At 42.9% G+C, this 21385-nt stretch overlaps 2 protein-coding genes across 7 annotated transcripts in view; one reads left to right on the top strand and one right to left on the bottom strand.

The window, feature by feature from the left end:
• The window catches only part of GTF2H1 (general transcription factor IIH subunit 1), a 40986-nt gene extending 37995 nt beyond the window's left edge, over positions 1–2991 (bottom strand). Inside the window, exon 1 of the mRNA XM_074997774.1 lies at positions 2726–2991. The gene's annotated coding sequence lies outside the window, so the exon portion shown is untranslated. The remainder of the gene's footprint in view (positions 1–2725) is intronic.
• Positions 2992–3059: 68 nt separating this feature from the next.
• HPS5 (HPS5 biogenesis of lysosomal organelles complex 2 subunit 2) overlaps positions 3060–21385 on the top strand; it is a 49313-nt gene continuing 30987 nt past the window's right edge. The window contains exons 1-9 of one of the 6 annotated variants that reach the window (XR_012646034.1): positions 3060–3184; positions 5919–6091; positions 7692–7802; positions 12395–12459; positions 14867–15059; positions 17824–17957; positions 18710–18925; positions 20245–20316; positions 21145–21233. Coding sequence is in view for 5 of the 6 variants with exons in the window: in XM_074997773.1 (XP_074853874.1) it covers positions 5984–6091; positions 7692–7802; positions 12395–12459; positions 14867–15059; positions 17824–17957; positions 18710–18925; positions 20245–20316; positions 21145–21233 (988 nt within the window). In the remaining variant the exon portion in view is untranslated. Of the gene's footprint in view, positions 3185–3368; positions 3478–3715; positions 3746–4968; positions 5012–5918; positions 6092–7691; positions 7803–12394; positions 12460–14866; positions 15060–17823; positions 17958–18709; positions 18926–20244; positions 20317–21144; positions 21234–21385 lie in introns of those variants that run through there. The other 5 variants (XM_074997773.1, XM_074997768.1, XM_074997770.1 and 2 more) reach the window with 5 other exon arrangements.

Genomic DNA, 21385 nt, shown 5'->3' with positions numbered 1-21385 from the left:
TAGTTCTCTTTAAACACTGCATTAGGGATCAAAATATTTCACTAATCAGAGTTTAAAAAAATACCATGCATCTACTATTTAAACAAAATAAAACAGCTCTACCAGTCAGGTTCAGAGGCAATACCAAAATAGATAACCAACTGCTTATCCTCTAATAAGTGGTGAGAGGGCTTTCTATTGTATTATCTCAAGATAATAAGTGTCTAGTGAATTGAATAAAGACACTTTGTCCCTTTCATAGGGAGGAAAAGCTCTACAATCCCTCCCAGTTCCATTTTTCAGATGTAGTTTCACTTGAATCTCTGCAGCACTGTGAGTGACATGATTCATGACTTTGTCACTGCTGTTCCCAGAGGGGTCTGAAATGTAGTTGCTAAACTGACAAGTTTTAATTTTAATCTACTGATGTTTAGCAAAGCTATAAATTAGCAGTACAGACATTGGAGTTGTCTAGTTGAAACTCTGGAAGATAGCCCTTTGTCAGTTTACACTTGTTTCCAATTTGAAAGATCACCTTTGCACCCATGAAAGCTACAAACACTTACTTAGTTCTGTCCTACAGAAACTAATAACTTTGAGACCGCCACTCAAAACTGGTGAGTGGATTTTTTCATGCCATGTACTAAGCAATATAAAAATACAGCTTGCTAGGTATAGGTTTTGTCTTCTTTGCATAGCCACACATCTCCGACAATAACATTATCTATGCAACATGAGGTTATGTTACTGAGCATCTGTGTTCTGTAACAGGGCTTTTAAATGTGAGGTTTGGACAGAGAACAGAGATCACAATTACCTCTGCTAATAGTCCTGATTTGGCTGACACAAAAATGGGTTTGAAACGGTAGTAGGCTTCTCATAAGCAGATGAGAAAGGGTGCTCATCTGCCATTTTACTGTAAGGAAGTGCAAACAGCTACACATTGTTCTGGACAGAAAGCAAGACGACAACCTGAAGAACTCTGTAAATCATGTTTTGGACACAGCTACAACACAACGGGCTTGTCTACACTGGACCCCTCCTTTGAAGGGGGCATGTAAACGAGCTGGAGCAGAGAACAGCAATGAGGTGCTGCGCTGCATATGCAGCACCTCATTAGCTTAATTCTCACCATGGGAACTTCAAAGGGCTGGCAAGCTGTGTACCTGTAGGCACTTCAAAGTACCCGTGCAACTTCAAAGTGCCCTTACACATTTGCAGCGCAGCACCTCATTGCTGTTCTCCACTCCAGCTCGTTTACATGTTCTCTTCGAAGAAGGGGGCTAGTGTAGACAAGCCCAACAAGTCTGAACCCCAGAAGGCTAGATGCATCTGTGGTAAACTATTTTAGCCGCAATAAGAATAGAAGAAACAACACCTTACTCGCTTAAGTGAGACAGAAAACTAAGATGTCATATTTGTCATATGCTGCTTCTTTTAAATCTTTTGTAGACTTTTCTTTTAGATTTTGGAAAAAGAAGAGTGGTACTATTATTTCTTTGCTTTTAAATTACTTTGTATGTCGGAGTAAGGGCTGTAATGTCCGGCTTCATTTCTGAGAACCAAACCTCTGAATCTTGAGGTTTCATTTCAGCTACAATTTCAATGTCACATGTTTCTTACCCTCTTTGCTACTTCTCAATATCTTGGGTGTTATGGCAATATGGCAATGCTGCAAGTAAGGACAATTACAAATAACATTTCCATCTATCCCCTTCCTTAACCTTCTGTTCCAGTTTTATTCCTCCCTCTCCCAAATGTCAGTGTCTCAAGTATATACCACATAGAAAAAGATGACCCAATCTGTTGAAGCCATCTGTGCTCCTGCACCATAGTGCTTTTATCACCAGAAGCAGCAAATTGTATTGAACAGAGAACAGGCTCAACTGTGCTAGCTGCAGCATGCTGAGATGTGAGCAAACCCATGTCAATCCAAACACATGGCAACAAGATCTAAAAAGAGATGCTGAGTCTTTTAAGAAAAGAATGTAGGCGTAGCAGAAGATAAGCCTCACAAATATTCAATGAACTTACAAGCTCTCTCACACCTACAGAAGGGTCTGGATAGGTGCAGAAATCCACCTGCTTAAAGCATCTGATTTGATCAAGATGCACATTTTAGAGAGACACAACACGGCTATCTGAGCTAGGTCTCAGCCACAAAAATCAGGCCTCAAAGCCTTGTTATTACACTACCACACTTTTTGTCTTTAACACACATTTGGGCAGGAAACTGGTTTTAATTCATTTGAAATAGGATCGGCCCTAGGGCAACAGTTTCGCACCTCATGAAACACTGGATCAGTCCCACCTCACAGGAAACAATATTTTCCTATCACCGCCACTGGACTACTCGCCCTTTGGTTCTCTCCCGCCTAGCATGCCGTGTCATTCTCTCAACCCGGCTCCACTTCCCGCTCCCAGGAGCGCTCTATGCGTATTAACAAGTCCGCCTCTCGCCCTGTCTGCTCCCCGCACAGTGGCAGCGCCCAGGGCAGGACAAGCCGAGCTAGCCTCGCACGGCGACGCCGAGAAGACCGGGGGGCAGCCGGAACGCGGTGTGCTCTCGGGCTGTCAACGCCTCCTCGCTGCCAGGAACCAGCTCGGGGACGCGGGCCAGGCATATCACGCTCCCCGTCAATCGCGGGGTCGCTATCAGGGAGCGGCCGCCGACCCAGCCATCCCGCGAGACCCCTCACCCCCGGGGAGACTCCGCCGAGCTGCTGGACACCATCCAGACTCCTACCGTGCAGGCGGCTGTTAGGAGGCCAGGCCGCCGGGGGCTACTGCCGCCGGTGCAGGTGGCTGAAGAGACAGGAGGCGCTGGGCGCTAAGTCCGACCGTTGCCGGCACCGCTACTAGGGGGTCTTGCCGCCTCCCGGCCCATGGGGCGCCCAGGCAGCAGCTGGGCAGCAAGTGGCACGTGACCGGAACTAGCCAAGTCCCGCGATGCACCAAATGAGGACGGGTCACGTGACAGGACGACCAGTGTCGCCATGACACCTTTTGGTCACATGACAGGTTCTCCCTGCTTCCGTGGGCCTCCCGCATCACGTGATGGCTTCTCCCTTCTTCTCCCCCTCCTGTCGCCATGACAGTGCGCGGGAGGGGGTGGTGACAGAAAACCCACAACGCGGCCGCCACAGTCCGGTCCCTCCCATCCCGGTCACCCGGCCTCGCAGAGCGAGCAGTCCGGCTCCTTCACGTGCGTTCCAACGCCTGTTAGCTCCCGTCTCTCCGTTCCAGAGTACCGCGGCGCTGAGGGGGGGCGGGGTCTTCCCTAGGCAACTGCCCGAGGGGGGAGGGGTAAAAAGAGCGTCGCCGAAACGTCACCGAGCGGGGGCGTTGTGTACGTGTGACGCACTTTTTTTGCGAGCGCGCACTGGCGTGCGGGCTGAGGCTTGTCTAGGGCTTTGTTGGGGGGGAGGGGGCATCACGTGCCGTGGGGGCGGGGCCGGAAAAACAGCTGACTGGGCTGAGGAGCGCGGCGGTAGTTCGGTGAGTGTTAGCACTGGACAGCGCTGGGGCCCGCGTCCTGCCCCGTCCCCGTTCAGTCCCGGGGCTGGTGTCAGACCCCCGCCTGTGTGGTGTTGCCTTGCTGGCAGCCTCCGGCGGGCGCTACAGCTGGGCGGGGGAGCTGTCCTCGCCGGTCAGAGCTGGTCGCAGTCGCGGTCTCTGTCTCTGCTGGCGGCTGAGCCTCGTTGCGAGGACGAGGGGCAGTGGGAGTGGGGATGGAGTCCAAGGGGCCTGCATTCTGAGCTTACGAGTGAGTGTACGAAGGGTCGCATCGCAGGCGCGTGGAGCAAGACGCGGCCAACAGACCTGAGCCCGTAGTCCGGTGCCGCTAGTGGTCGTGCTACTCCTTGTGCGAGCCGGGGGCAGACTCTGGTTCCCGTGGCAGCCTTAACTAGGAACATGTCGGCTTGGGGAAACCGGAGGTGCTGGACGCGGGCACTAGAGTGATTGGAATAAGCTCTAGAAAAGAGGGCGCTCCTCACCCTCCTCTGCAGAGCCGGAAGGAGGGGCTTTGCCATTCCTCCTCTCCGAACGGTTGTCAGAAGCCTGTGGCAGATGCGGGAGGAGGGGAAATATCAATTTTTTCAGGCGTGGGTAATGTGATTCGTGCAAAGGTACAATCCCATATTTGGGGAAGTGTTTAATCTGCCACGTAAGATATGTATCAGAGAGGTAGCCGAGTTAGTCTGCATCTTCAAAAACAACAAGAAGTCCTGTGGCATCTTACAGACTAACATATTTTGGAGCATAAGCTTTTGTGGGCAAAGACGAAAGCTTATGTTCCAAAATATGTGTTGGCCTGTAAAGTGCCTCAGGACTTCTTAAGTAAAATGTGAGAACAAGAAGAAGTCTTGTGGCACCTTATAGACTAACATGTTCTCGAAGCTACAGACTAACACAGCTACCTCTCTGATACTTGTCACCAAGATATGTTAATCTGCTACTCTATGCACTAGGTTGGAGGGGAGTATTTTCTTTACTAAGCCAAATTGCCCCTAAAATGTTTATTCAGTAGCAGAAGTTTTAGTGTCAACTAGTCTCCCTTCCATAATCTGGAACAGACCCAAGATATTCAGAAGTCCCAGCTTTTCTTTGCTGTCAGCAAGTAGCTGTGAAGCTCACAGCCAAAGAATGTGTCTTATTCTCCAGTGACTGGTCCTAAGTGAGTAACAATACTGTTACTGCCAATTAAGTAGTAGAGGTCTGGGCTGTGGATCTAAAAATTCCTACTCTCCTGCTTGATACTGTTGATGTGTAACATCAAGATGATCCTCAGCGTGGAATTTTTGGTGGTTTTTTTTTAATAGTTTCAGTTTTTAAAATCTTAATTGCTTAAAATGTGAAGTCAAACATCCAGAAGTTAGAAAATGTACAAAATAAGGGTTTCTGTTAAATATACAAATGTAAAATATGCTTTTAAAAAAAGCCTGTGAGGAAACAGCTTGTTCTGTATTCAGTGCAAGGTATGGTTGGTGTGCAGGCAATAATGCATGGGACTACACACTGACAGCTGAAGGTAAGTGTTGAGTAGATACGCGTAAATGATGGGTTCTATGAAAACTGTACCTAGGCTTTATCATAGTGCACATGCACAAGGTGGCTGAATTAAGGTTGAATAGACTATCTTAATTTTGTTAGCCTTTAAAGTTTTACATTTCTGCTACCTTAATTTGGTATTTCTTAACTTCTGCTGTTTAATATTGTAACATTCATAGTTTAACGACACTTTAATATGTAACAGTTGTAAGTTTGTCGGTGCAGTGATTTGGACTAGTTTAACCAAATTAATCTTAAAAACTTAGGTCTAGCTAAATCAGTGCAATTTTAGTCTGTGGCTGGGCCTAGGTTTCCTGGGAGACTGTAAACGCAGTAGATATTTACCTTGAGGTATACTCCGATTGCAGATCATCCAACAGACATTTATTAATGTCAGCATAAATTTGGAGACAAAACAAACTAGGGCCCTGACATGGCCATCAGATCCACGTAGAAAGAGCCATATGCTTGTGGATATAGTTGCAGAATCAGATGTGTGGCCTGTAAAATCTCCCACTTTGTACCTTTATGAGCTTTCTTAAGTCTGTGGTAAAAACGGTTTTCTTGTATAGCTTTTTCAGCAAATCTTCCTTAGCGTACACAAAGCTTATAGAAGCAAAATATTTCTTTTACTGGTATAGCTTACATCAGTTCTCTGAACAAAATAAGATATGCTGTTCTAACTTTGTTTCCTCTTGGACTTTAGCTGTCAGACTGTTTTGGGTTATTGGTATGACTCCTCTCCCCCGACATCGCCATGCTCTTAAAGGACGTTGTAACAGCAAACTTTTAAGTGTAGATTAGGCCTCAAAGAACAAAGGTGGTACTAGAAGGTAAACTGTAATTGATGAGGAAAGGAATTATATTCTTAAATTTAACTTTTGCAGGTACAGCAAGAAGCTGCAGTAAGTGTTGCCCCAATGATTAAGCATTGCCAGGCTTTCTTACCTCAATGACGTCTGTGCCAATGATACCAGAATCTTACAGCCATGTATTGGCAGAACTTGAATGTTTGGATCCATTGCTTTCTGCACTCAGGTTGGATTCTAGTCGTTTGAAGGTAATTTGGCTCATGCTTGTTGTGTTTACTGTACTATTGTTTCCTTTTTTAGACACAGGAGTCATTATGTTTTGGTACTGCTTGGTGAATCTTTGCATGCCATTACTGTGTGTGGGTCTGAAACAGTTCTGTGTAGCTTGTGGCCTGCAGACCATGTGTGGCCCATTAGGGCTCTGTCTCTGGACCTTGAGACTTTTTTATTGTTGCCAATGCAAACTTGCCAGATTCCACTGCTTTCCATCCATGTAGTATTTTTCATACTGACTTTACTAAAATGATGTGCATGTGAAATGACGTGCAGGCTGATTATGCACAATATTGACTGTGAGCACTGTGCCCTTCCTTGGCATACAGTTAAAGTGCTGCTACGGTTTAGTTGGCACACTATACAAACTCTGGGTACACAAATACAGTTAACAGAAATACCATATCATGGAAGCCTGTCTTGGTTATGGCAATCTTACACATCTCAGAACTGGAAGGGATTTCGGGAGGTCATTGAGTCTGGTCCCCTGCCCTCTTGACAAGATGAAGCACCATCCCCCGCCTTTTTAAAAAAAACAAAAAAAAACTATTTGCCCCAGATCCTTAAATAGCCCCCTCAAGGGCTGAACTCACAACCCTGAGTTTAGCAGGCTAATGCTCAAACCACTGAGATAAAGGGAAGCACTCATGGCCCACTCACTAGCCTTGGTTGCCCATCGCTACCCTAAAGTTTGCATGAAATTTGCAGATCATGAGTTGGTATTTGCTACTGACAGCTAGGGTCCAGTGTGACTATTGTCAGCTGCATGCTCAAGAGCAGTAGTTGTTGGAAGAACAGTTAAGAGCCACAGGATGCCTATCAAAGATGGCTCATCTTTTGTCTATAATGGACTAGAAAGATCTTACACATTATTTTTTAAAAATGTTCCTTGTCCGTATTTTTAAAGTCAAAATAATTTGCTGTTTGCTTTTCTTTTTGGAACAAATTTATTAATATAAAGTAATTTGAGAATAGATTAGTCAGTTACAGGAAAATGCAATATTTAATCTCAGATTCTAACAGGATAATCACTTAATTTGAATTTAAACGTTAGTAGTCAGATGTAAAATACACTTGTTATTCAGCCCATGAAACTGGATGTTGGTTACATTTGAGTGGAAGCTACTCTGATGGGCAATATCATAAATAAATGTACAGAACAGTTTGCAGTGCTGATTGAGTATGATGGCAACTCTATCAAAAGAAGATAACTTTTGTCTTTTTTTTTTAATATAGCCTAACAATCATTAAAGTGCATGTGAAGAAACTTCAGGGAAAAACTGAATTAGGGTGTTTTTTTCCCCCTCTGTGTCATTTATCACTAAAGATATTTTCAGGAGACAAGTCTTCAAGAGTTTGTTTGCTTTTGTTATTCACTCCCCTCTTAAAATGCACTTCTCCGAGAAGCTGACCTTGCTGTTGCATGCCTCAGGTGGGGGGATGAGCAGCAAGCACAGACTGAGCTCTCTGTCAAAGCTTCCTTTCTTAACAAATACAGAAGAAATCACATGTCATTATCAGTGGACTTTACATTTATTTAAGTAGCCACAGTGTCCTGTGTTGTAATTCTTTCAGTGCACATGTATAGCTGTGTCTCGGAAATGGCTGGCTTTGGGCAGTTCAGGAGGAGGATTAAACCTGATTCAAAAAGATGGCTGGAAACAGAGGCTGTTCCTCACTCATAAGGTAAGGTTAAGAATTGTACAAAAACCTTATTTACGGAAGAGCAGTATTTCAGTTGCAGCAGTGAGGAAATAGTATCTTCATATGAGAGTCCCAGAAATGCATAGCCTGTTTGAATTATTCAAATAAGCTGAATTTTCTGTCTTGTTTTTGAAGAGAGATGCTGTTGTGTGCAAAAAGAGTGTTTTGCAAACTGTGAGATGCTCCCTTGTGGGGGTATGAAGGAGTTGCCTGAAAGGATCTTAGTTCTCCAAATTTATAGCTTAACTTTTTAAAAATAAGTCTCTCTCCCTTACGAGTCAGACGAAAACCTTCACAATGTGAAGTCAGCATAACCACTTTGGAGATAGCTAGCTGAATCTGCAGAGAACCTGAATCAATAACTCCAGCTGTGAATTGCTTCATTTATTTCAATTGGTGCTAATTCTAATACCAGTTATGGTTCTGTAAATATTAGTGTTAGGTATTACACCACTCAGTGCATATAGGACAGGAAAGGAAGTATATTATGAAGATCAATTTCAGTGTTCCCCAAAGCTGGCAGCATACACAGAGGACTAATTTGGGCTTGAGAAGGTGTGCAAGTTGTGTACATTAAGATTTTAAAGGCTTTTAGCAACACGTGGGAATGTTGATGACACGGAATAATGGATTTAATTTTCTCCATGGGAAGAGAGGTGGCTTAGGTTTCAGAAAGCTGAATTATGCAATTACTGCATTATTAGTAAAAACAACAAGAAGTCCTGTGGCACCGTATAGACTAAACAGATATATTGTAGCATAAGCTTTCATGGGCCAAGACCCACTTAGTCAGATGCACACATATTGGCCCGCAAAAGCTTATGCTACAATATATCTGTTTAGTCTATAAGGTGCCACAAGACTTCTTGTTGTTTTTGTGGATACAGACTAACACAGCTGTCCCTCTGATATTTGCGTTGTTCGTGTGTAAATGGTCTGTTTCATTTTCACTGTTGAGCGGAGGATGATGGATGAATAAAGGCTTTAGTTGTTTGAAAGGCTTGGTTTCTAACAGTGATGTAGATTAATAGGATCATTAAAGGTCCTTGTCAACTAAATGATTGGGAGGCAGTTCTATTACAAAAGTTTACATGCTCTTCTTAGTCTCGTTGAGACAGACACTTGGTGGCATTTTTTTTCAGATATAATTATGCTTTCTCATTACCCTTGTGTATTTTATGCCAGGACTTTTCCTTTTATTTGGTTACTTTTGAAAGTACACCTTAAAACTTGAATCTCACTTACAGCTTTTTTAAAAATGTAAGCAAATATTTCATATGAAACGTGAAAGATCTGCTGTGTTGAAGTACATATTCTAGAGGATGCTGTCCAGTACAAATGGTATACAGTAAACTTTCTTTCGTATCTGGCAGTCACAGGATGAGAAGGTTGCCGGATAGTCAAATATTCTGGATAAGAGAGGGACACCTAGCTTCGTATAACGCTAAAGAAAAACGCACTTAGATATTAAGAATCAAACAATAATGTGTGCAGAGTACTTTGTTTACCAACAATAGTATTGTACTCTGTAAACTTATACTGTATTTGCTGTATTTATTTGTGTTTACTCTTACTATACTTACGAAAAACATAACTAACAATTATTTATTTTAAAAATGTTGGTTGAGAGTTCTGCATAATAGAATGCTGGGTGTATAGGAAATTTGTCTTTTTCACAATGCTAAAATAGGTTGGCAAGTAAACTTGTGTTCATTGGGTATTATTCATTATGGAGCTTTTTGTGCGAGTTCATCCGTTTCTAATCCAATACTAAAGAGTAGAGATCAGATGTGTTTACAGTCTAATTGTGATTGGGGAATTGAAACCACCAACTAATTTCAGTTCCATGTGGATCGCTGTTTGCAGTCTCAAAACAATCTCATAATTGACAGAATTATGGGCCTAGAAACCGAATCTTTGTCAGCCATGGAGCAGTTCCCTTAGCTCAGAATTTGAGAAGTTGGCTAGACTGTTAGAGGAAGTAACTTACATGATCACTATTTATGTTCTTCTTCAGTGGATAAACACAAGAGTTTCAGTATTGAGGATAGTGTGACCATATTTTTCTGTGATGAATATGGGACACCTGGCCAATCAGGGATGGGGAGGAGGGCAAAGTGCTATTTGACCTTGACCTCAAGCCCAAAGTGTGCCCTCAGATTTAGACACTTGTTAATTTTTTGACATTTGATAGTCCAGAAACACATTTGTTGAATTTAAAAAAAAGTATTCCAATTCTATCTTACTCTCTTTTGGAGCTTTATTTTGTTTTTGTGTATCTTTTTTATTTTTTATTTGTATTATCATGAAAGCCCTCAAAAGCTGTAAGTGGCCCATGCCTCTCTGGACGTGTGAGAGGCCCTGCTCCCAACATACTTCAAAAGCTCCAGGACCCAGCAGGGCAGGGTGGGCCATGAGGGTCTGGGTTGAGGGGAGCCTCAGATATAGGTGTAGTGTGACTGCTGTTTTGGGGCAGGGCCCAGCAGCTCCATATGGCAGAACCAGGGAGGCAGTGCCACCTCCACCCCATTCCCACCAGCAAGCCACCCAGCCTGGCTTGGGTGCGGTGTGGCCGGGGAGGCTTGGCTCAAAAAGTCTGAAAACAGCTCAGGTTGAAGACGGGTAGCTCAGGGTGTGGAAAGAGGAGTGGCCGGAGCTGCGTGCAGGCAGGAGCTAGCTCGGGGATGTGTGCAGGGAGCTCAGGATTCAGGGAAGGATAGCTAGGAGCTGGGTACGTATAGGCAGCTAGTTCAGGCTGCAGGCAGGGGTAGCTTAGGATGCAGGCAGGAGATAGCTCAGGGGACAGGCAGAGGGTAGCTTGGGGCTATATGTGGCCAAGAGGTAGCTCAGGGTGTCAGCTGGGGGAAACTAGAGGCTGTAGGGGGGCAGAAGATAGTCCATGATGCAGGGAAGAGGTAGCTGGGGGCTGTGGGAAGGCAGGAGGTAGGTTGGGGCTGTGGGCATAGCTAGAGACTGTATGTGGGCAGGGACAGGGTAACTAGAGTCTCTGTCAGGAGGGTTCTCCTCTGCCAGATGCAGAGCAAGGTCCCCCACCCTTGAAGCTCTTACTGGCTATGTGAGAAAAGGGGTCTGGGAGCTGGCCAGAGGCGGGGAGAGAGGGTCTGTCCTGCACTTTTAATTAAATTTTTGGGGGGCAGGGGACACGGGTTGCCAGGGCTCAGGCATTCAGTCCTGCAGCTCCCCTCTTCATTGGGAGGAGAAAGGGAGGCCAGCAGGGAACAGGGCTTCAGCCTACGGGGAGGACCGTGCTGGGAATTGTGAGTCCAGCCTGGGGGATGGGGAGGAACAGTGCACTTGGGAGCAGGTCTTCAGCCTATGGAAATGGGCACACTGGGGATGAGGGCTTCAGCCCTAAGTTCCTGTCCTCAGCTGCATGGAGTCACTAACTTGGGCATTCAGCTCTGCAGTTCTCAGCTTCAGTGGGAGGCAGAGGAGTACCAGGGATGTGGGCTTCAGCCCCAGAGCCTGAAAGGGCAGGCAGACTCCACTCCCACCTCCTCTCCATTGACAAATGCTGCTTTAGGGTGCACATGGGGAGGGGTCACACACACACACACACACACACACACACACACACACACACACACACACACACACACACACACACACACACACACACACACACACACACACACACACACACACAGAGAGAGAGAGAGGCAGCCTCTCCTCTACCAGCTTTGTGGGTCTGTCTGCCTGTGAGCCCTGCCTTATGGTGCCACCTGCTTGCTACTGCCTGCCTAGCAGTCTCCTGCCAGCCACAACAGAACGCTGCTGCAGCTGTATTGACTGCGTCTGGCCAGCAGAGGGAGCACAGGAACTGAAAATAGGGGAAAATTGGCTCTTTTTAAAAAAAAATCCTTCGTGACAGTTGTCTTAAATATGGGCCTGTCCCGACCAAAAAGGGACAGATGTTCACTCTACCCAAGGGCTGTTTGTTGGACGTTTTTCATAACCAGTAACAACAAGAAGTCTTGTGGCACCTTATAGACTAACAGTTTGTAGCATATGCTTTTGTGGGCAAACACTCGCTTCATCAGAAAGCTTATGCTCCAAAATATCCATTAGTCTACAAGGTGCCATAAGACTTCTTGTTGTTCTCGAAGCTACAGGCTAACACGGCTACCTCTCTGATACTCATAACCAGTAACTTCACTTTTAAAAAAAAAAAAAGCAAAGAATCCAAGAGCAATTTCAACTGCTGTGTAGACTGACTTTCACCTCATGTCGCTCACAAGTAGAGGATAAGAACAGTGTATAGCTAAGTCGGGAAGGAATAGCTCAGTGGTTTGAGCACTGGCCTCTAAACCCAGTGTTGTGACTTCAGTCGTTGACTAGGCCATTTAGGGATCTGAGGCGAATAGATTTAAAAAAAAAAAATCTGTCAGGGATGGTGATAGGCCCTGCTGTGAGGGCAGGGGACTGGCCTCAACGACCTGTGAAGGTCCCTTCCAGCTCTGTGAGATTGGTGTAAGTGTGGTGATGAGAGTGGACTTTACCACTGCACTAGAACTATACTCACTTCATTCCTTGACTAGTCTTTCTTGCATCAGGAAGGTGCCATTTCCCGAGTTGCCTGTTGTCTGCATGATGAAGATTATGTTGCTGTTGCCACCAGGTGAGAGATTTCATTAAACTAATTTTCTCTTTCCTGTTCCAAGGGTAGAAAGCAATTCTCTGGGGTGGATTTGCAAAGTTTGAGACCTTTTCTACAAGGAGAAATTGACCTGAATGATGCATCAGTTTCTGGGCAGAGTAATTATTATGAATGTTGTATGCAGAGAAAGCTGTTTTGAAGTAGCTTATACCACAATAATCATGCTGGCCAATTTGCTTTTTAGCAAGAGCCTGACACATTTTTACCAGCTAGTGAAAATACGTTTCCTGACTGGATAAAATATAATGGATTGCTGAAACAGTAATATATTGAAATTCCAGTTACATTTATTTAGCTCACAACTGGCACATTTGCAGGTGGTTTCAGAACAGAAGCCAGGGACTGAGTGAGCAACCGTCCCAGTCAGGGTTGATGTACATTGGTAGGTTAGTGTGTGGGAGTATGTGTTGTTTCTGCTTTTGGATAAATGTAGCATGCTAGTTCTCAGACTGCAGTCGTCTGCCTTGTAGGTGGGCTGCAAGGCCCAACGCTCTGTCCCCTTCTCCCTACGCAGTGGGAAGCCCATGCTGGCACTCCAACCCTGCAGTGTCTCCCTCCCCCCAAGGTTCTTGCACCAGCTTCCCACTGCGGGTGGAGATGGGGGGCAGCCCTGTGCCCCATCGACCAGATCTGGCAAGTGGCAGGGAAGAGGCCTGGCTCTGATTATTGCCACTTCACCTACACCCAGTTTGGGGAATGCAGTGCCAGAAACCACTCATGGGAGGGTTTCCCTGCTGCTCCCAGTGGCTGGAATTGTCCGATGGAAACAGCATAGGATGATACCTGGGAGTGACATGGCATGCAGAGTCAGGTAAGTGCCCCCCTCCCTAACTCCACTACTGGCCAGCCCCTGTACTCCCATCCCCCTCATGTTCTGTCCCCTCCTGCACACCTCTCCCAGCCATGGTCAGCTCCTGAACACACACCCCCACCAGCTCTCCCAGTCAGGCCATAGCAGCTCTCATCTGTGGCCGTGGAGCAAGCATCCCCAGCTGCCCCCTCCCAGGGTCATCGTGGGTGGGGCTACATTGGCACAGCTGGAGCACCCCTGCCCCCAGTGGCACTGCAGTGCCTGAGCAGCCTTTTGCCCTCAGCGGGCAGGGTGCTGCTGTAGCCTGTGCCAATTAACCAGTTAATGTTTAACATCCCTATCCTGGGTTCCCTCCCACCCAGCTCTCCTCACCCCTCAGTTGGTACCTGCACCCACCTCCTGCCCAGCTCTCCCTCCCAAGACCTGCTCCTGCACCCCCTTCCACCCAGCTCCCACACCTCCTGTGCACTTGCGTACCTTCCCTTGCTCCTGCAACCTCCCACCAGCCAGACTCAGCACCCTTGCTTGCTCTTGTACCTTCTCTCTTGGTCAGACACCCTACCCTCAGGCTTCTCCTGCACCCTCCAACTCTTCCAGACATCCAACACTTAGGTTGCTCCCACACCCTTCCTCCCAGTCAGACCTCCATTCCCAGTATGCTCCAGCACCCTACCTCCCACCCAGACCCCCCACTGTCACCCCCATCCTTATCCCACTCCCTGGCAACTCCCTCCCACACATTGAACCTCTCATTTGTGGCCTGACCCCAGAGCTGGGGGTAGAGTGGGTGGTGACTCTCAAAATTTACTAACCCCAGGATGCCACAGGAGTTAATTTGGCCTGGAGGAAGCCCTGAAATTTGGTCCTCCCTGCCCCCACCCCCACACCTCTGCTGCCGGGCTGGAGAGTGAGGTATATCGATTGTGGGCGACATCAGTGAGGGTTGTTGAGGATGACTCTCATGTGTGGCCCTCAACCGATTTTTCTGCAGCTCAGTGGCCCCTGACGCAGAAAAGTTTCCATACCCCTGCCATAAATAAAGACAACATGGAAACCTCTTTTTTGAACATAAATTAATGTTTTTTGTTTTTGTTTTGTTTAAAACAAATTTTGGTAAACTAACATGATGCAGTTAGTGGTTTTAATCTGTTTTATTAATAATATTTTCTTTCTTACTGGTTATGTACACCCCCCTTAACGTTATAGCTCCAGTAAGCTAATATGAATAAGTTAGAATTGAACGTATTTAGAGATAAACAAAGGCATTTTGTCATCATGGATTGTTGGCTGGTGGTCCACAGGAAGGTTTTGGTTGAGCAGGGTGAGCCATGAGCCCGAAAGTTTGAGAGCCATTGACATAGCACTTTGATTTACAGAAGTCAGTCTTATACTTTTCATAAGCCCACCATTCAAACGTACAACCTATTGTATTAAAATGTATTCTGTGTTTACCTTGCCTCTTTCCTGCAAGCAGCGCTTCTTTACTGTTGGTATATATAATGGTCATCTTCAAAAGACCAGTTCTTTTTAAAAATATAAATCTTCTAATTATTACAGTCAGGGCCTTGTCGTGGTCTGGGAACTCAATCAGGAGCGTCGTGGGAAGCCAGAGCGGATTTATGTTTCCACAGAGCACAAGGGCAAAAAAGTCACAGCCCTTTGTTGGGATATGGCTACACTTCGAGTTTTTGTAGGAGATCATGTGGGAAAAGTGTCTGCTATCAAGATTAACACATCCAAACAAGGGAAGGTAAAATGTTATTCATTTTCTTTTCAAATGAGTGGAGATTCCAAGAGACAGACACACTGAATGTCTTTTTTTTTTTTTTTTTTTTAAAGTAAAATCAGCATATGGAAATTAATTCAGTAATAACTTGAGTTCTGTTCATTTTAGTGACTAGTCAGGATCACTGAACTATTTTTTTGTTGTTTAAAGCTACTGATACAAATGTTTGGTTCAACTTCTGATTGTGTAATTTTATAACATGACTCAGAATTCGTAAGTGTCACATAAGCCAAGTACCAACTCATGTCGCAATTGTACATGCTACCAGAACAATTGCAAAAAAGAGCAAAACTGGGATTGAAAATTTTAATAAAGTGGAAGTTCATGTTTTGAGGTTCACATCATGTCAGATGTGGAAAATGCATTCAGCCTTAAATATGCAAGGAACTTCCAAAAAACTTGCTTCCATCTTTTTTTACTATGAAATTAGGGCTTCTGATTTGTTAGGATATTATATATCAAATCATGGGGCATTTTCTAAGCCTATGACTTTAACTTCAGTGAGAGATTTTTACTCTTTACAAGACATACTCTTATGAACGAATGTCTGTAAAGAGTGAAACCCAGAGAAAGGGGTTCTCTGCAGCAAGCAGCCAGACGAGCCACTGGTGGGAAAGAGGAATTCTTTTTGAATTGAAACAATTCCATGCTGAAGGGTCTCTGTTCTGCGACTGGAGCAGTGAAAGACCGATATGCTGATGAAGCCAGTGATCATTCTGGCCACATGACAATCAGAGCATAGGTATATAAGTAGAAGAGAAATGTTTAGTTAGACACGATCAGGTTATTTTTATTTTGGGTTTGACGTGGTACTTCTCAGGCTGGTTGATTATTCCCCTATACTCTGTAACTTCCAAGCTGAATCCCAGGGAAATAATTCTCTGTGCTCTAACCTTAATGTTTTGAGTTGCTTTTATTATATCAAGCAACCAAGTATGCTTATTTACTTTCTTGGTATTTTTTCATTTGTTCGTTTTGTGAATAAATTACTTTAAGGCAGTGATTTGATTTGTGTCCAAGAGGAGTGTCTGTGTATTTGCATGTCTAGAGCAAAAGGTCAGCTGTCAAATACATCGTAATTTCTTCTCTTTGTTTCCAATCTATGCCCTAAGGAAGGGAAAAGCTTGGGGTTACACCACAGGGAGATAGCTGTGTCTTCCTGGGCTTTAAAGAGGGGGTTCTCTTCATGTGGTGGCAGCATCCCCCAAGTCAGTGAATCTGTGACCTCGGGGAGCTTTTTTTAAGTGGAGCCTCTAAAAGCAAAGTATTTTTAAGGATTTTGTGGGTCCCCACTTTCTGCACTTGGCGTGTGAGAATGGGGAACAGCTCTGACGTATGCCCTGACAACTGAGGTTCCTGACAGCCCCAACCGTCTGCAGCAACCCTTTCTACTCTGGCACCACAGCCCTAATACTAGCAAGGGAAGAGAGGGGGCTTCAGAGCAAGCGCAACCTACACTCGGCTTAGGCACAGACAGCAGCACCTGCATCCTGTGGGGTTGGGCCTGGGCCCAGCTCCCCCCTCTGGCCATTGCAACCACATGTGCAGCATTGCAGTGTTGCTTAGATTGAGCCCAGCTACCACTTCATCTTGAAAGAGGGGCAGACCCCGTCTGAGTGTTGCTGCAATCCCATATGCCTGTGTGCAACACTCAGAGCAGGGAGCTCCAGCTCTGCAGCAGAGGTGTGGGGGGAGTCATGGATGTAAAAAGGAAAGAAGTCATGGAGAAATGGGAAGATTATGCTATCGGTGACTTTTCCTGCTATGACAAACCTCTAACCTTATTTCTAATGGATGAAGTATAACCTGTAAAGAAGGCCTGAAAGCCTTTAATACAAGGGGGAAAAAAATCTGCTGGTTTTATTTTTGAAATATCAGGTATGCCAGCTTGGTTCTTTTATGGTTTTAATGGATTAATTGGAGGACAAGGGGAGACAATGTCTCTGCAATATGTAATGTGTACACTGAAGGGTTGTCAAGACGCCAACATGCTTTCTCCAAAATGTTAGCTGGCCATTGAAGGTAAATAATGTCCAAAGCTTCGAATAGGCTGTAGCTTCTCTACAGTAGAAAATTTTAACAAGCTTTGCGCTTGTGTTTTGACTAGTTCAGAGCATTAGTGTGGTTGTGAGTGTCTGTGTATGCTACTTGACGTATACTTCTGTCCATGCAAGTTATCTATGTGAGAATAATGATTAATAGTTAGACGCTATATTACAGAGTAATGGTACTTGCTGGCATACATAGCTTATTTAAATTTGAAGCTAAGTAAATTTAGCAGATAACTTATTCCTTAAGGGAAACAATTGCTAGCTCCAAAGAAAATGTGTATTAATGGCACATTAATACAGAGAGAGAATTCAGGGTGGATTATGACATACAACAATTAATATAGTCTAAGCATACATTAATAGGGAGAAAAAATTGTAAAACATTATTGCATATTGCACAAATGTATGTGAATAACTGAATATATGATGTTTGTTTGTAGGGCTAGTCACATGCATAAACATTCTCAAATCCAGGGCCTCGTTTTGTAGGGGAAGAAGGAGTGGTGTACATTGTTGGATACTGAGGGTTTAGTTAACAGGAACAGTCATAACCAGCTTGAAGTCTGCCATTTTTTTTACCTTAAAGTGCAGCACTTAGCAATTACAGGAAAAAAGTTAGAGTTGCAATGTGATATTATCCACATTGACCTAAGCCCAGTATGTGTTTGTTCCTTTAGGCAGCAGCTGCTTTTGTGATGTTTCCAGTTCAGACCATAACCACTGTTGATTCCCGTGTAGTTCAGCTTGATTATTTGGATGGAAGACTGCTTATTTCTTCACTTACTCGCTCCTACTTGTGTGATACTGAGAGGTAAGTTGTACATTAACTGTAAAAATATCAAGACGTCTGTTGAAACTGGAAACATTCAAATGGATCAGCTGAAAGATCATTCTTCTTTAGCAATTATATTCATCATTCATGAACTTCATCATTTGGAATTGTTACCATTAAGCTGGTCATATATACTCATTATTGTGTAGACTTATTGATATATTGTAGACTAGATGTCTTGCATTTGCAGTGTTATTTTGATAGTATTAACTTTGTTTTGTCTGATCTTAGGGTTTGGGTCATAGTTTTAAAATTAAATTATAGCTTTACCCCTAGTTTACAGTTCTTCAGAACAGTGTTTAGTGCTTACCTTGCACATGTAATTTAAGGGACACCATTAAATTTTGAGTTAAACAGCGATAGCAGGGAAAATACCAGTTTTGTTCTGTAGCCCCTAGTTAGATAGACACAACTGACTGGGTAAATTACAGAGAAATTACTTTGATTGCTAATAAAAATAATGCATGTGTTTTCATAGAATATAAATATGAAAATGATGCAAAACTGGCATTTATCAAGCAAACAGGTTTAGTTTTTGTTAAATTGTAACTATCTCATCTCGCTTACAATTATCAGATATTTTGGTTTAATGTACAAATTTTACCATATTAAATACAAACTAAGATATTTGGAAGCTTAGGTTTAGGAATGTTCCTTTGATGGATACAGTCTTCTAGAAAATAATCTGTTTTGTTTTAATTGACTAAATGTATGTTCTTTTTCCCCCCCAGAGAAAAATTCTGGAAAATTGGTAACAAAGAAAGAGATGGAGAATATGGCGCCTGTTTTTTCCCTGTTGGAAAGAGTTGTGGGAGCCAGCAACCATTAATATATTGTGCACGTCCTGGATCAAGGATGTGGGAGGTGAACTTTGAAGGAGAGGTGCTAAGTACTCATCAGTTCAAACAGCTGCTGTCATCACCTCCCCTCCCAGTTATTACTCTAAGGTAGCAGTATTGATGGTGGTTAGTGGTAAATTTAGTTATGGTTTCATCATGTGACATTGTCTGTGAAAACTGCTCTTTGAGAGTCACAAGAACAGTGACAACAAGTCAGATCTGGAATAAACACTTAGGCTTGTCATGAAGCCTACAGTTGTCTTTTCACAATTCTCAGAAATATTCATTCAGCTGTTCTTATACCATAGACTTGCCCACCCACTTGCTTCTGAGGTTTGGGTTGTTTTAAAGGGGCAGGGGGGTGCACACTGGAAATTAGCTTCTGAACAACAAGAAAAGTTAATTCTTAAATAGTGACTCATGCAGTGCTTTCCATTTTAATTTGAAGTTGTTTTTTTATTATATATATTCATATTGCCAGTAGCTCTGTGGATGTGTGCTTTAAGAGTTGATTTCTTTATTCCATAGTCAGTTTTTAACTTTCATTTCAATATAGGAGTAGAAAATGGTCATCTCGTTTGACTCCAAAAGTGAATTCACAGTTTGACTTTGAGTTCATATTTCATAGGTGACATGCAGTTTAAAATTATAAAAAAGAGTGTTGCCTTTGGATGCTCTGAAATAACTATTACTAAATGGAAAGCTCTTAACTCACTACTGGCTGATAACATATTTGACTCTTTTTGGAATGGGTAGCTTGGGGTAAGGCTCGTGGCTTTCTCAGCAGTACTGTTTTTGTATACTTGATACTTATGGAAAATATAACTATACTTTTTAATAGAATAATTCTGTATTTGTGTTTTTTAAAATGTTTTTGATGGAAAAAATTTAACTGTCTTCTCACCTTTACTGTAAATTATTTTAATTATTTCTATTGAGGCAACCAGAGGTCTTGGGCCTTGTAAATTGCAGTTTACTGTTTTGAAACATCAGTCTTTTAGCTGTTTATGGTGACATCTTATTTCCATGCTCATAACCATTTAAAATGCCATTGAAAATAATAACTGGTGTTAGTTTAAAGACTTACGCTAATCCATGAACCCTATACTAACTCTAGAGACAAATTGTAATAGTCAGATTGTGACTTTATTAAATATTGAAATTCCTAACTATTCCACTTCAGTAATAGTAGACCTTTTGCCAATAAATATTAAGTGACACAAATAACGAGAGCCTGAATATTACAAATACACCCATATGTTTAACTTTAATAAATCTCTCTTTAGTGGGACTAGATATATGGTTAAAATTAAGCATATGCGTAAATGTTTAGAGGACTGAGTGCTTAAATATTTTGCTAACGAGATGTGTTTTGTAATTAGAATGAATTATTGTCAATTTCCATTTAGATATTATATGTTTTATAGGATGGATCCTCAGTATAAAACTTCTGACTATTCTTCCCAGTCTTTGTCTTTCCCAAAACTGCTGTATTTGAGGTAAATATTTACCAGCACTGTGTTCTGCTAACGATATTGTCTCTGTGGTAGCTTTCATCATACCTGTTCAGATTAACATTCTGTGAAGCCCATGAACAATAGTGTTGATTTTAATTATCCTCTTGTTCCCATGCTCCAATTCCTTGTAACCCTGTTTTCTCCCCTATTACCCCCCCCAAACAAACAAACCATTACTAAATGGATAGCTATTAACTTACTACTGGCTGATGACAAATTTGACTCTCTTTGGAATGGGTTAGGTTGGAGCAGGAGTAGGAGTAGGAGTAGTGTGTTCTCAGCAATACTTCCTGTATAGTTGATACCTATGGAAAATATAACTTTTTTAATAGAATAATTAATAACAAATAAAAACCTGATATCTAGAGTAGTTTCAAAATCCTAACAACTTTTTCTTTTAGTTTCCAGGTTTGATAAACCAAATATAAATGTGCTCCAACTTTTACCATTTTCTATTGAAAGCAATTTTATGGATTCACAGTTTCATATAAATCTTCAAACCTTCTGCAAAACTCAGTTTCTAAAAATTCTTTTTGTTTGAATGTTTGTTTTATTTGTATCATCTACAAAATAATCTTACTACCTGAATTATCTTTATGCAGGCTGGGTTAAAGACTATGGAAAATAGAGGTGTAGGGACAGGAGACTGTGTCTAAGGGTTCAAATCTTGTCTTGTTCTCCAAATAAAAATAATCATAGCTTACGTAAGCATTCTTTTAAATGGAGCACTCTGGCAAGAGAGTTCATTTCTCAAATGAGCACATTAAAAGTTTTTGAAACAAAGTTTTAATACTTTTTCTTTGCTTGCAGTGAGCATTGTGTTATGACGTGGACAGAAAAAGGAATTTATATCTTCATTCCTCAGAACGTTCAAGTTTTACTTTGGAGTGAAGTAAAAGGTGAACTTTAAGGAACTTGGGTTTTTGCTTAATTTTTCATTATATTTTGACTCTCTCAAGTCATGTACTTGCAGTATAGCAAACCAATTTCCATTTTCATTAGGTGTTAAATAATATTCATTAAAATCTTTCTAATTAACCAGTTTACATGG

This window comes from Carettochelys insculpta, chromosome 6 (assembly GCF_033958435.1).
Source record: "Carettochelys insculpta isolate YL-2023 chromosome 6, ASM3395843v1, whole genome shotgun sequence".
NCBI lineage: Eukaryota > Metazoa > Chordata > Testudines > Carettochelyidae > Carettochelys > Carettochelys insculpta.
Note: the sequence above shows the minus strand (reverse complement) of the source record. Positions and strands in the feature narration are given on the sequence as shown.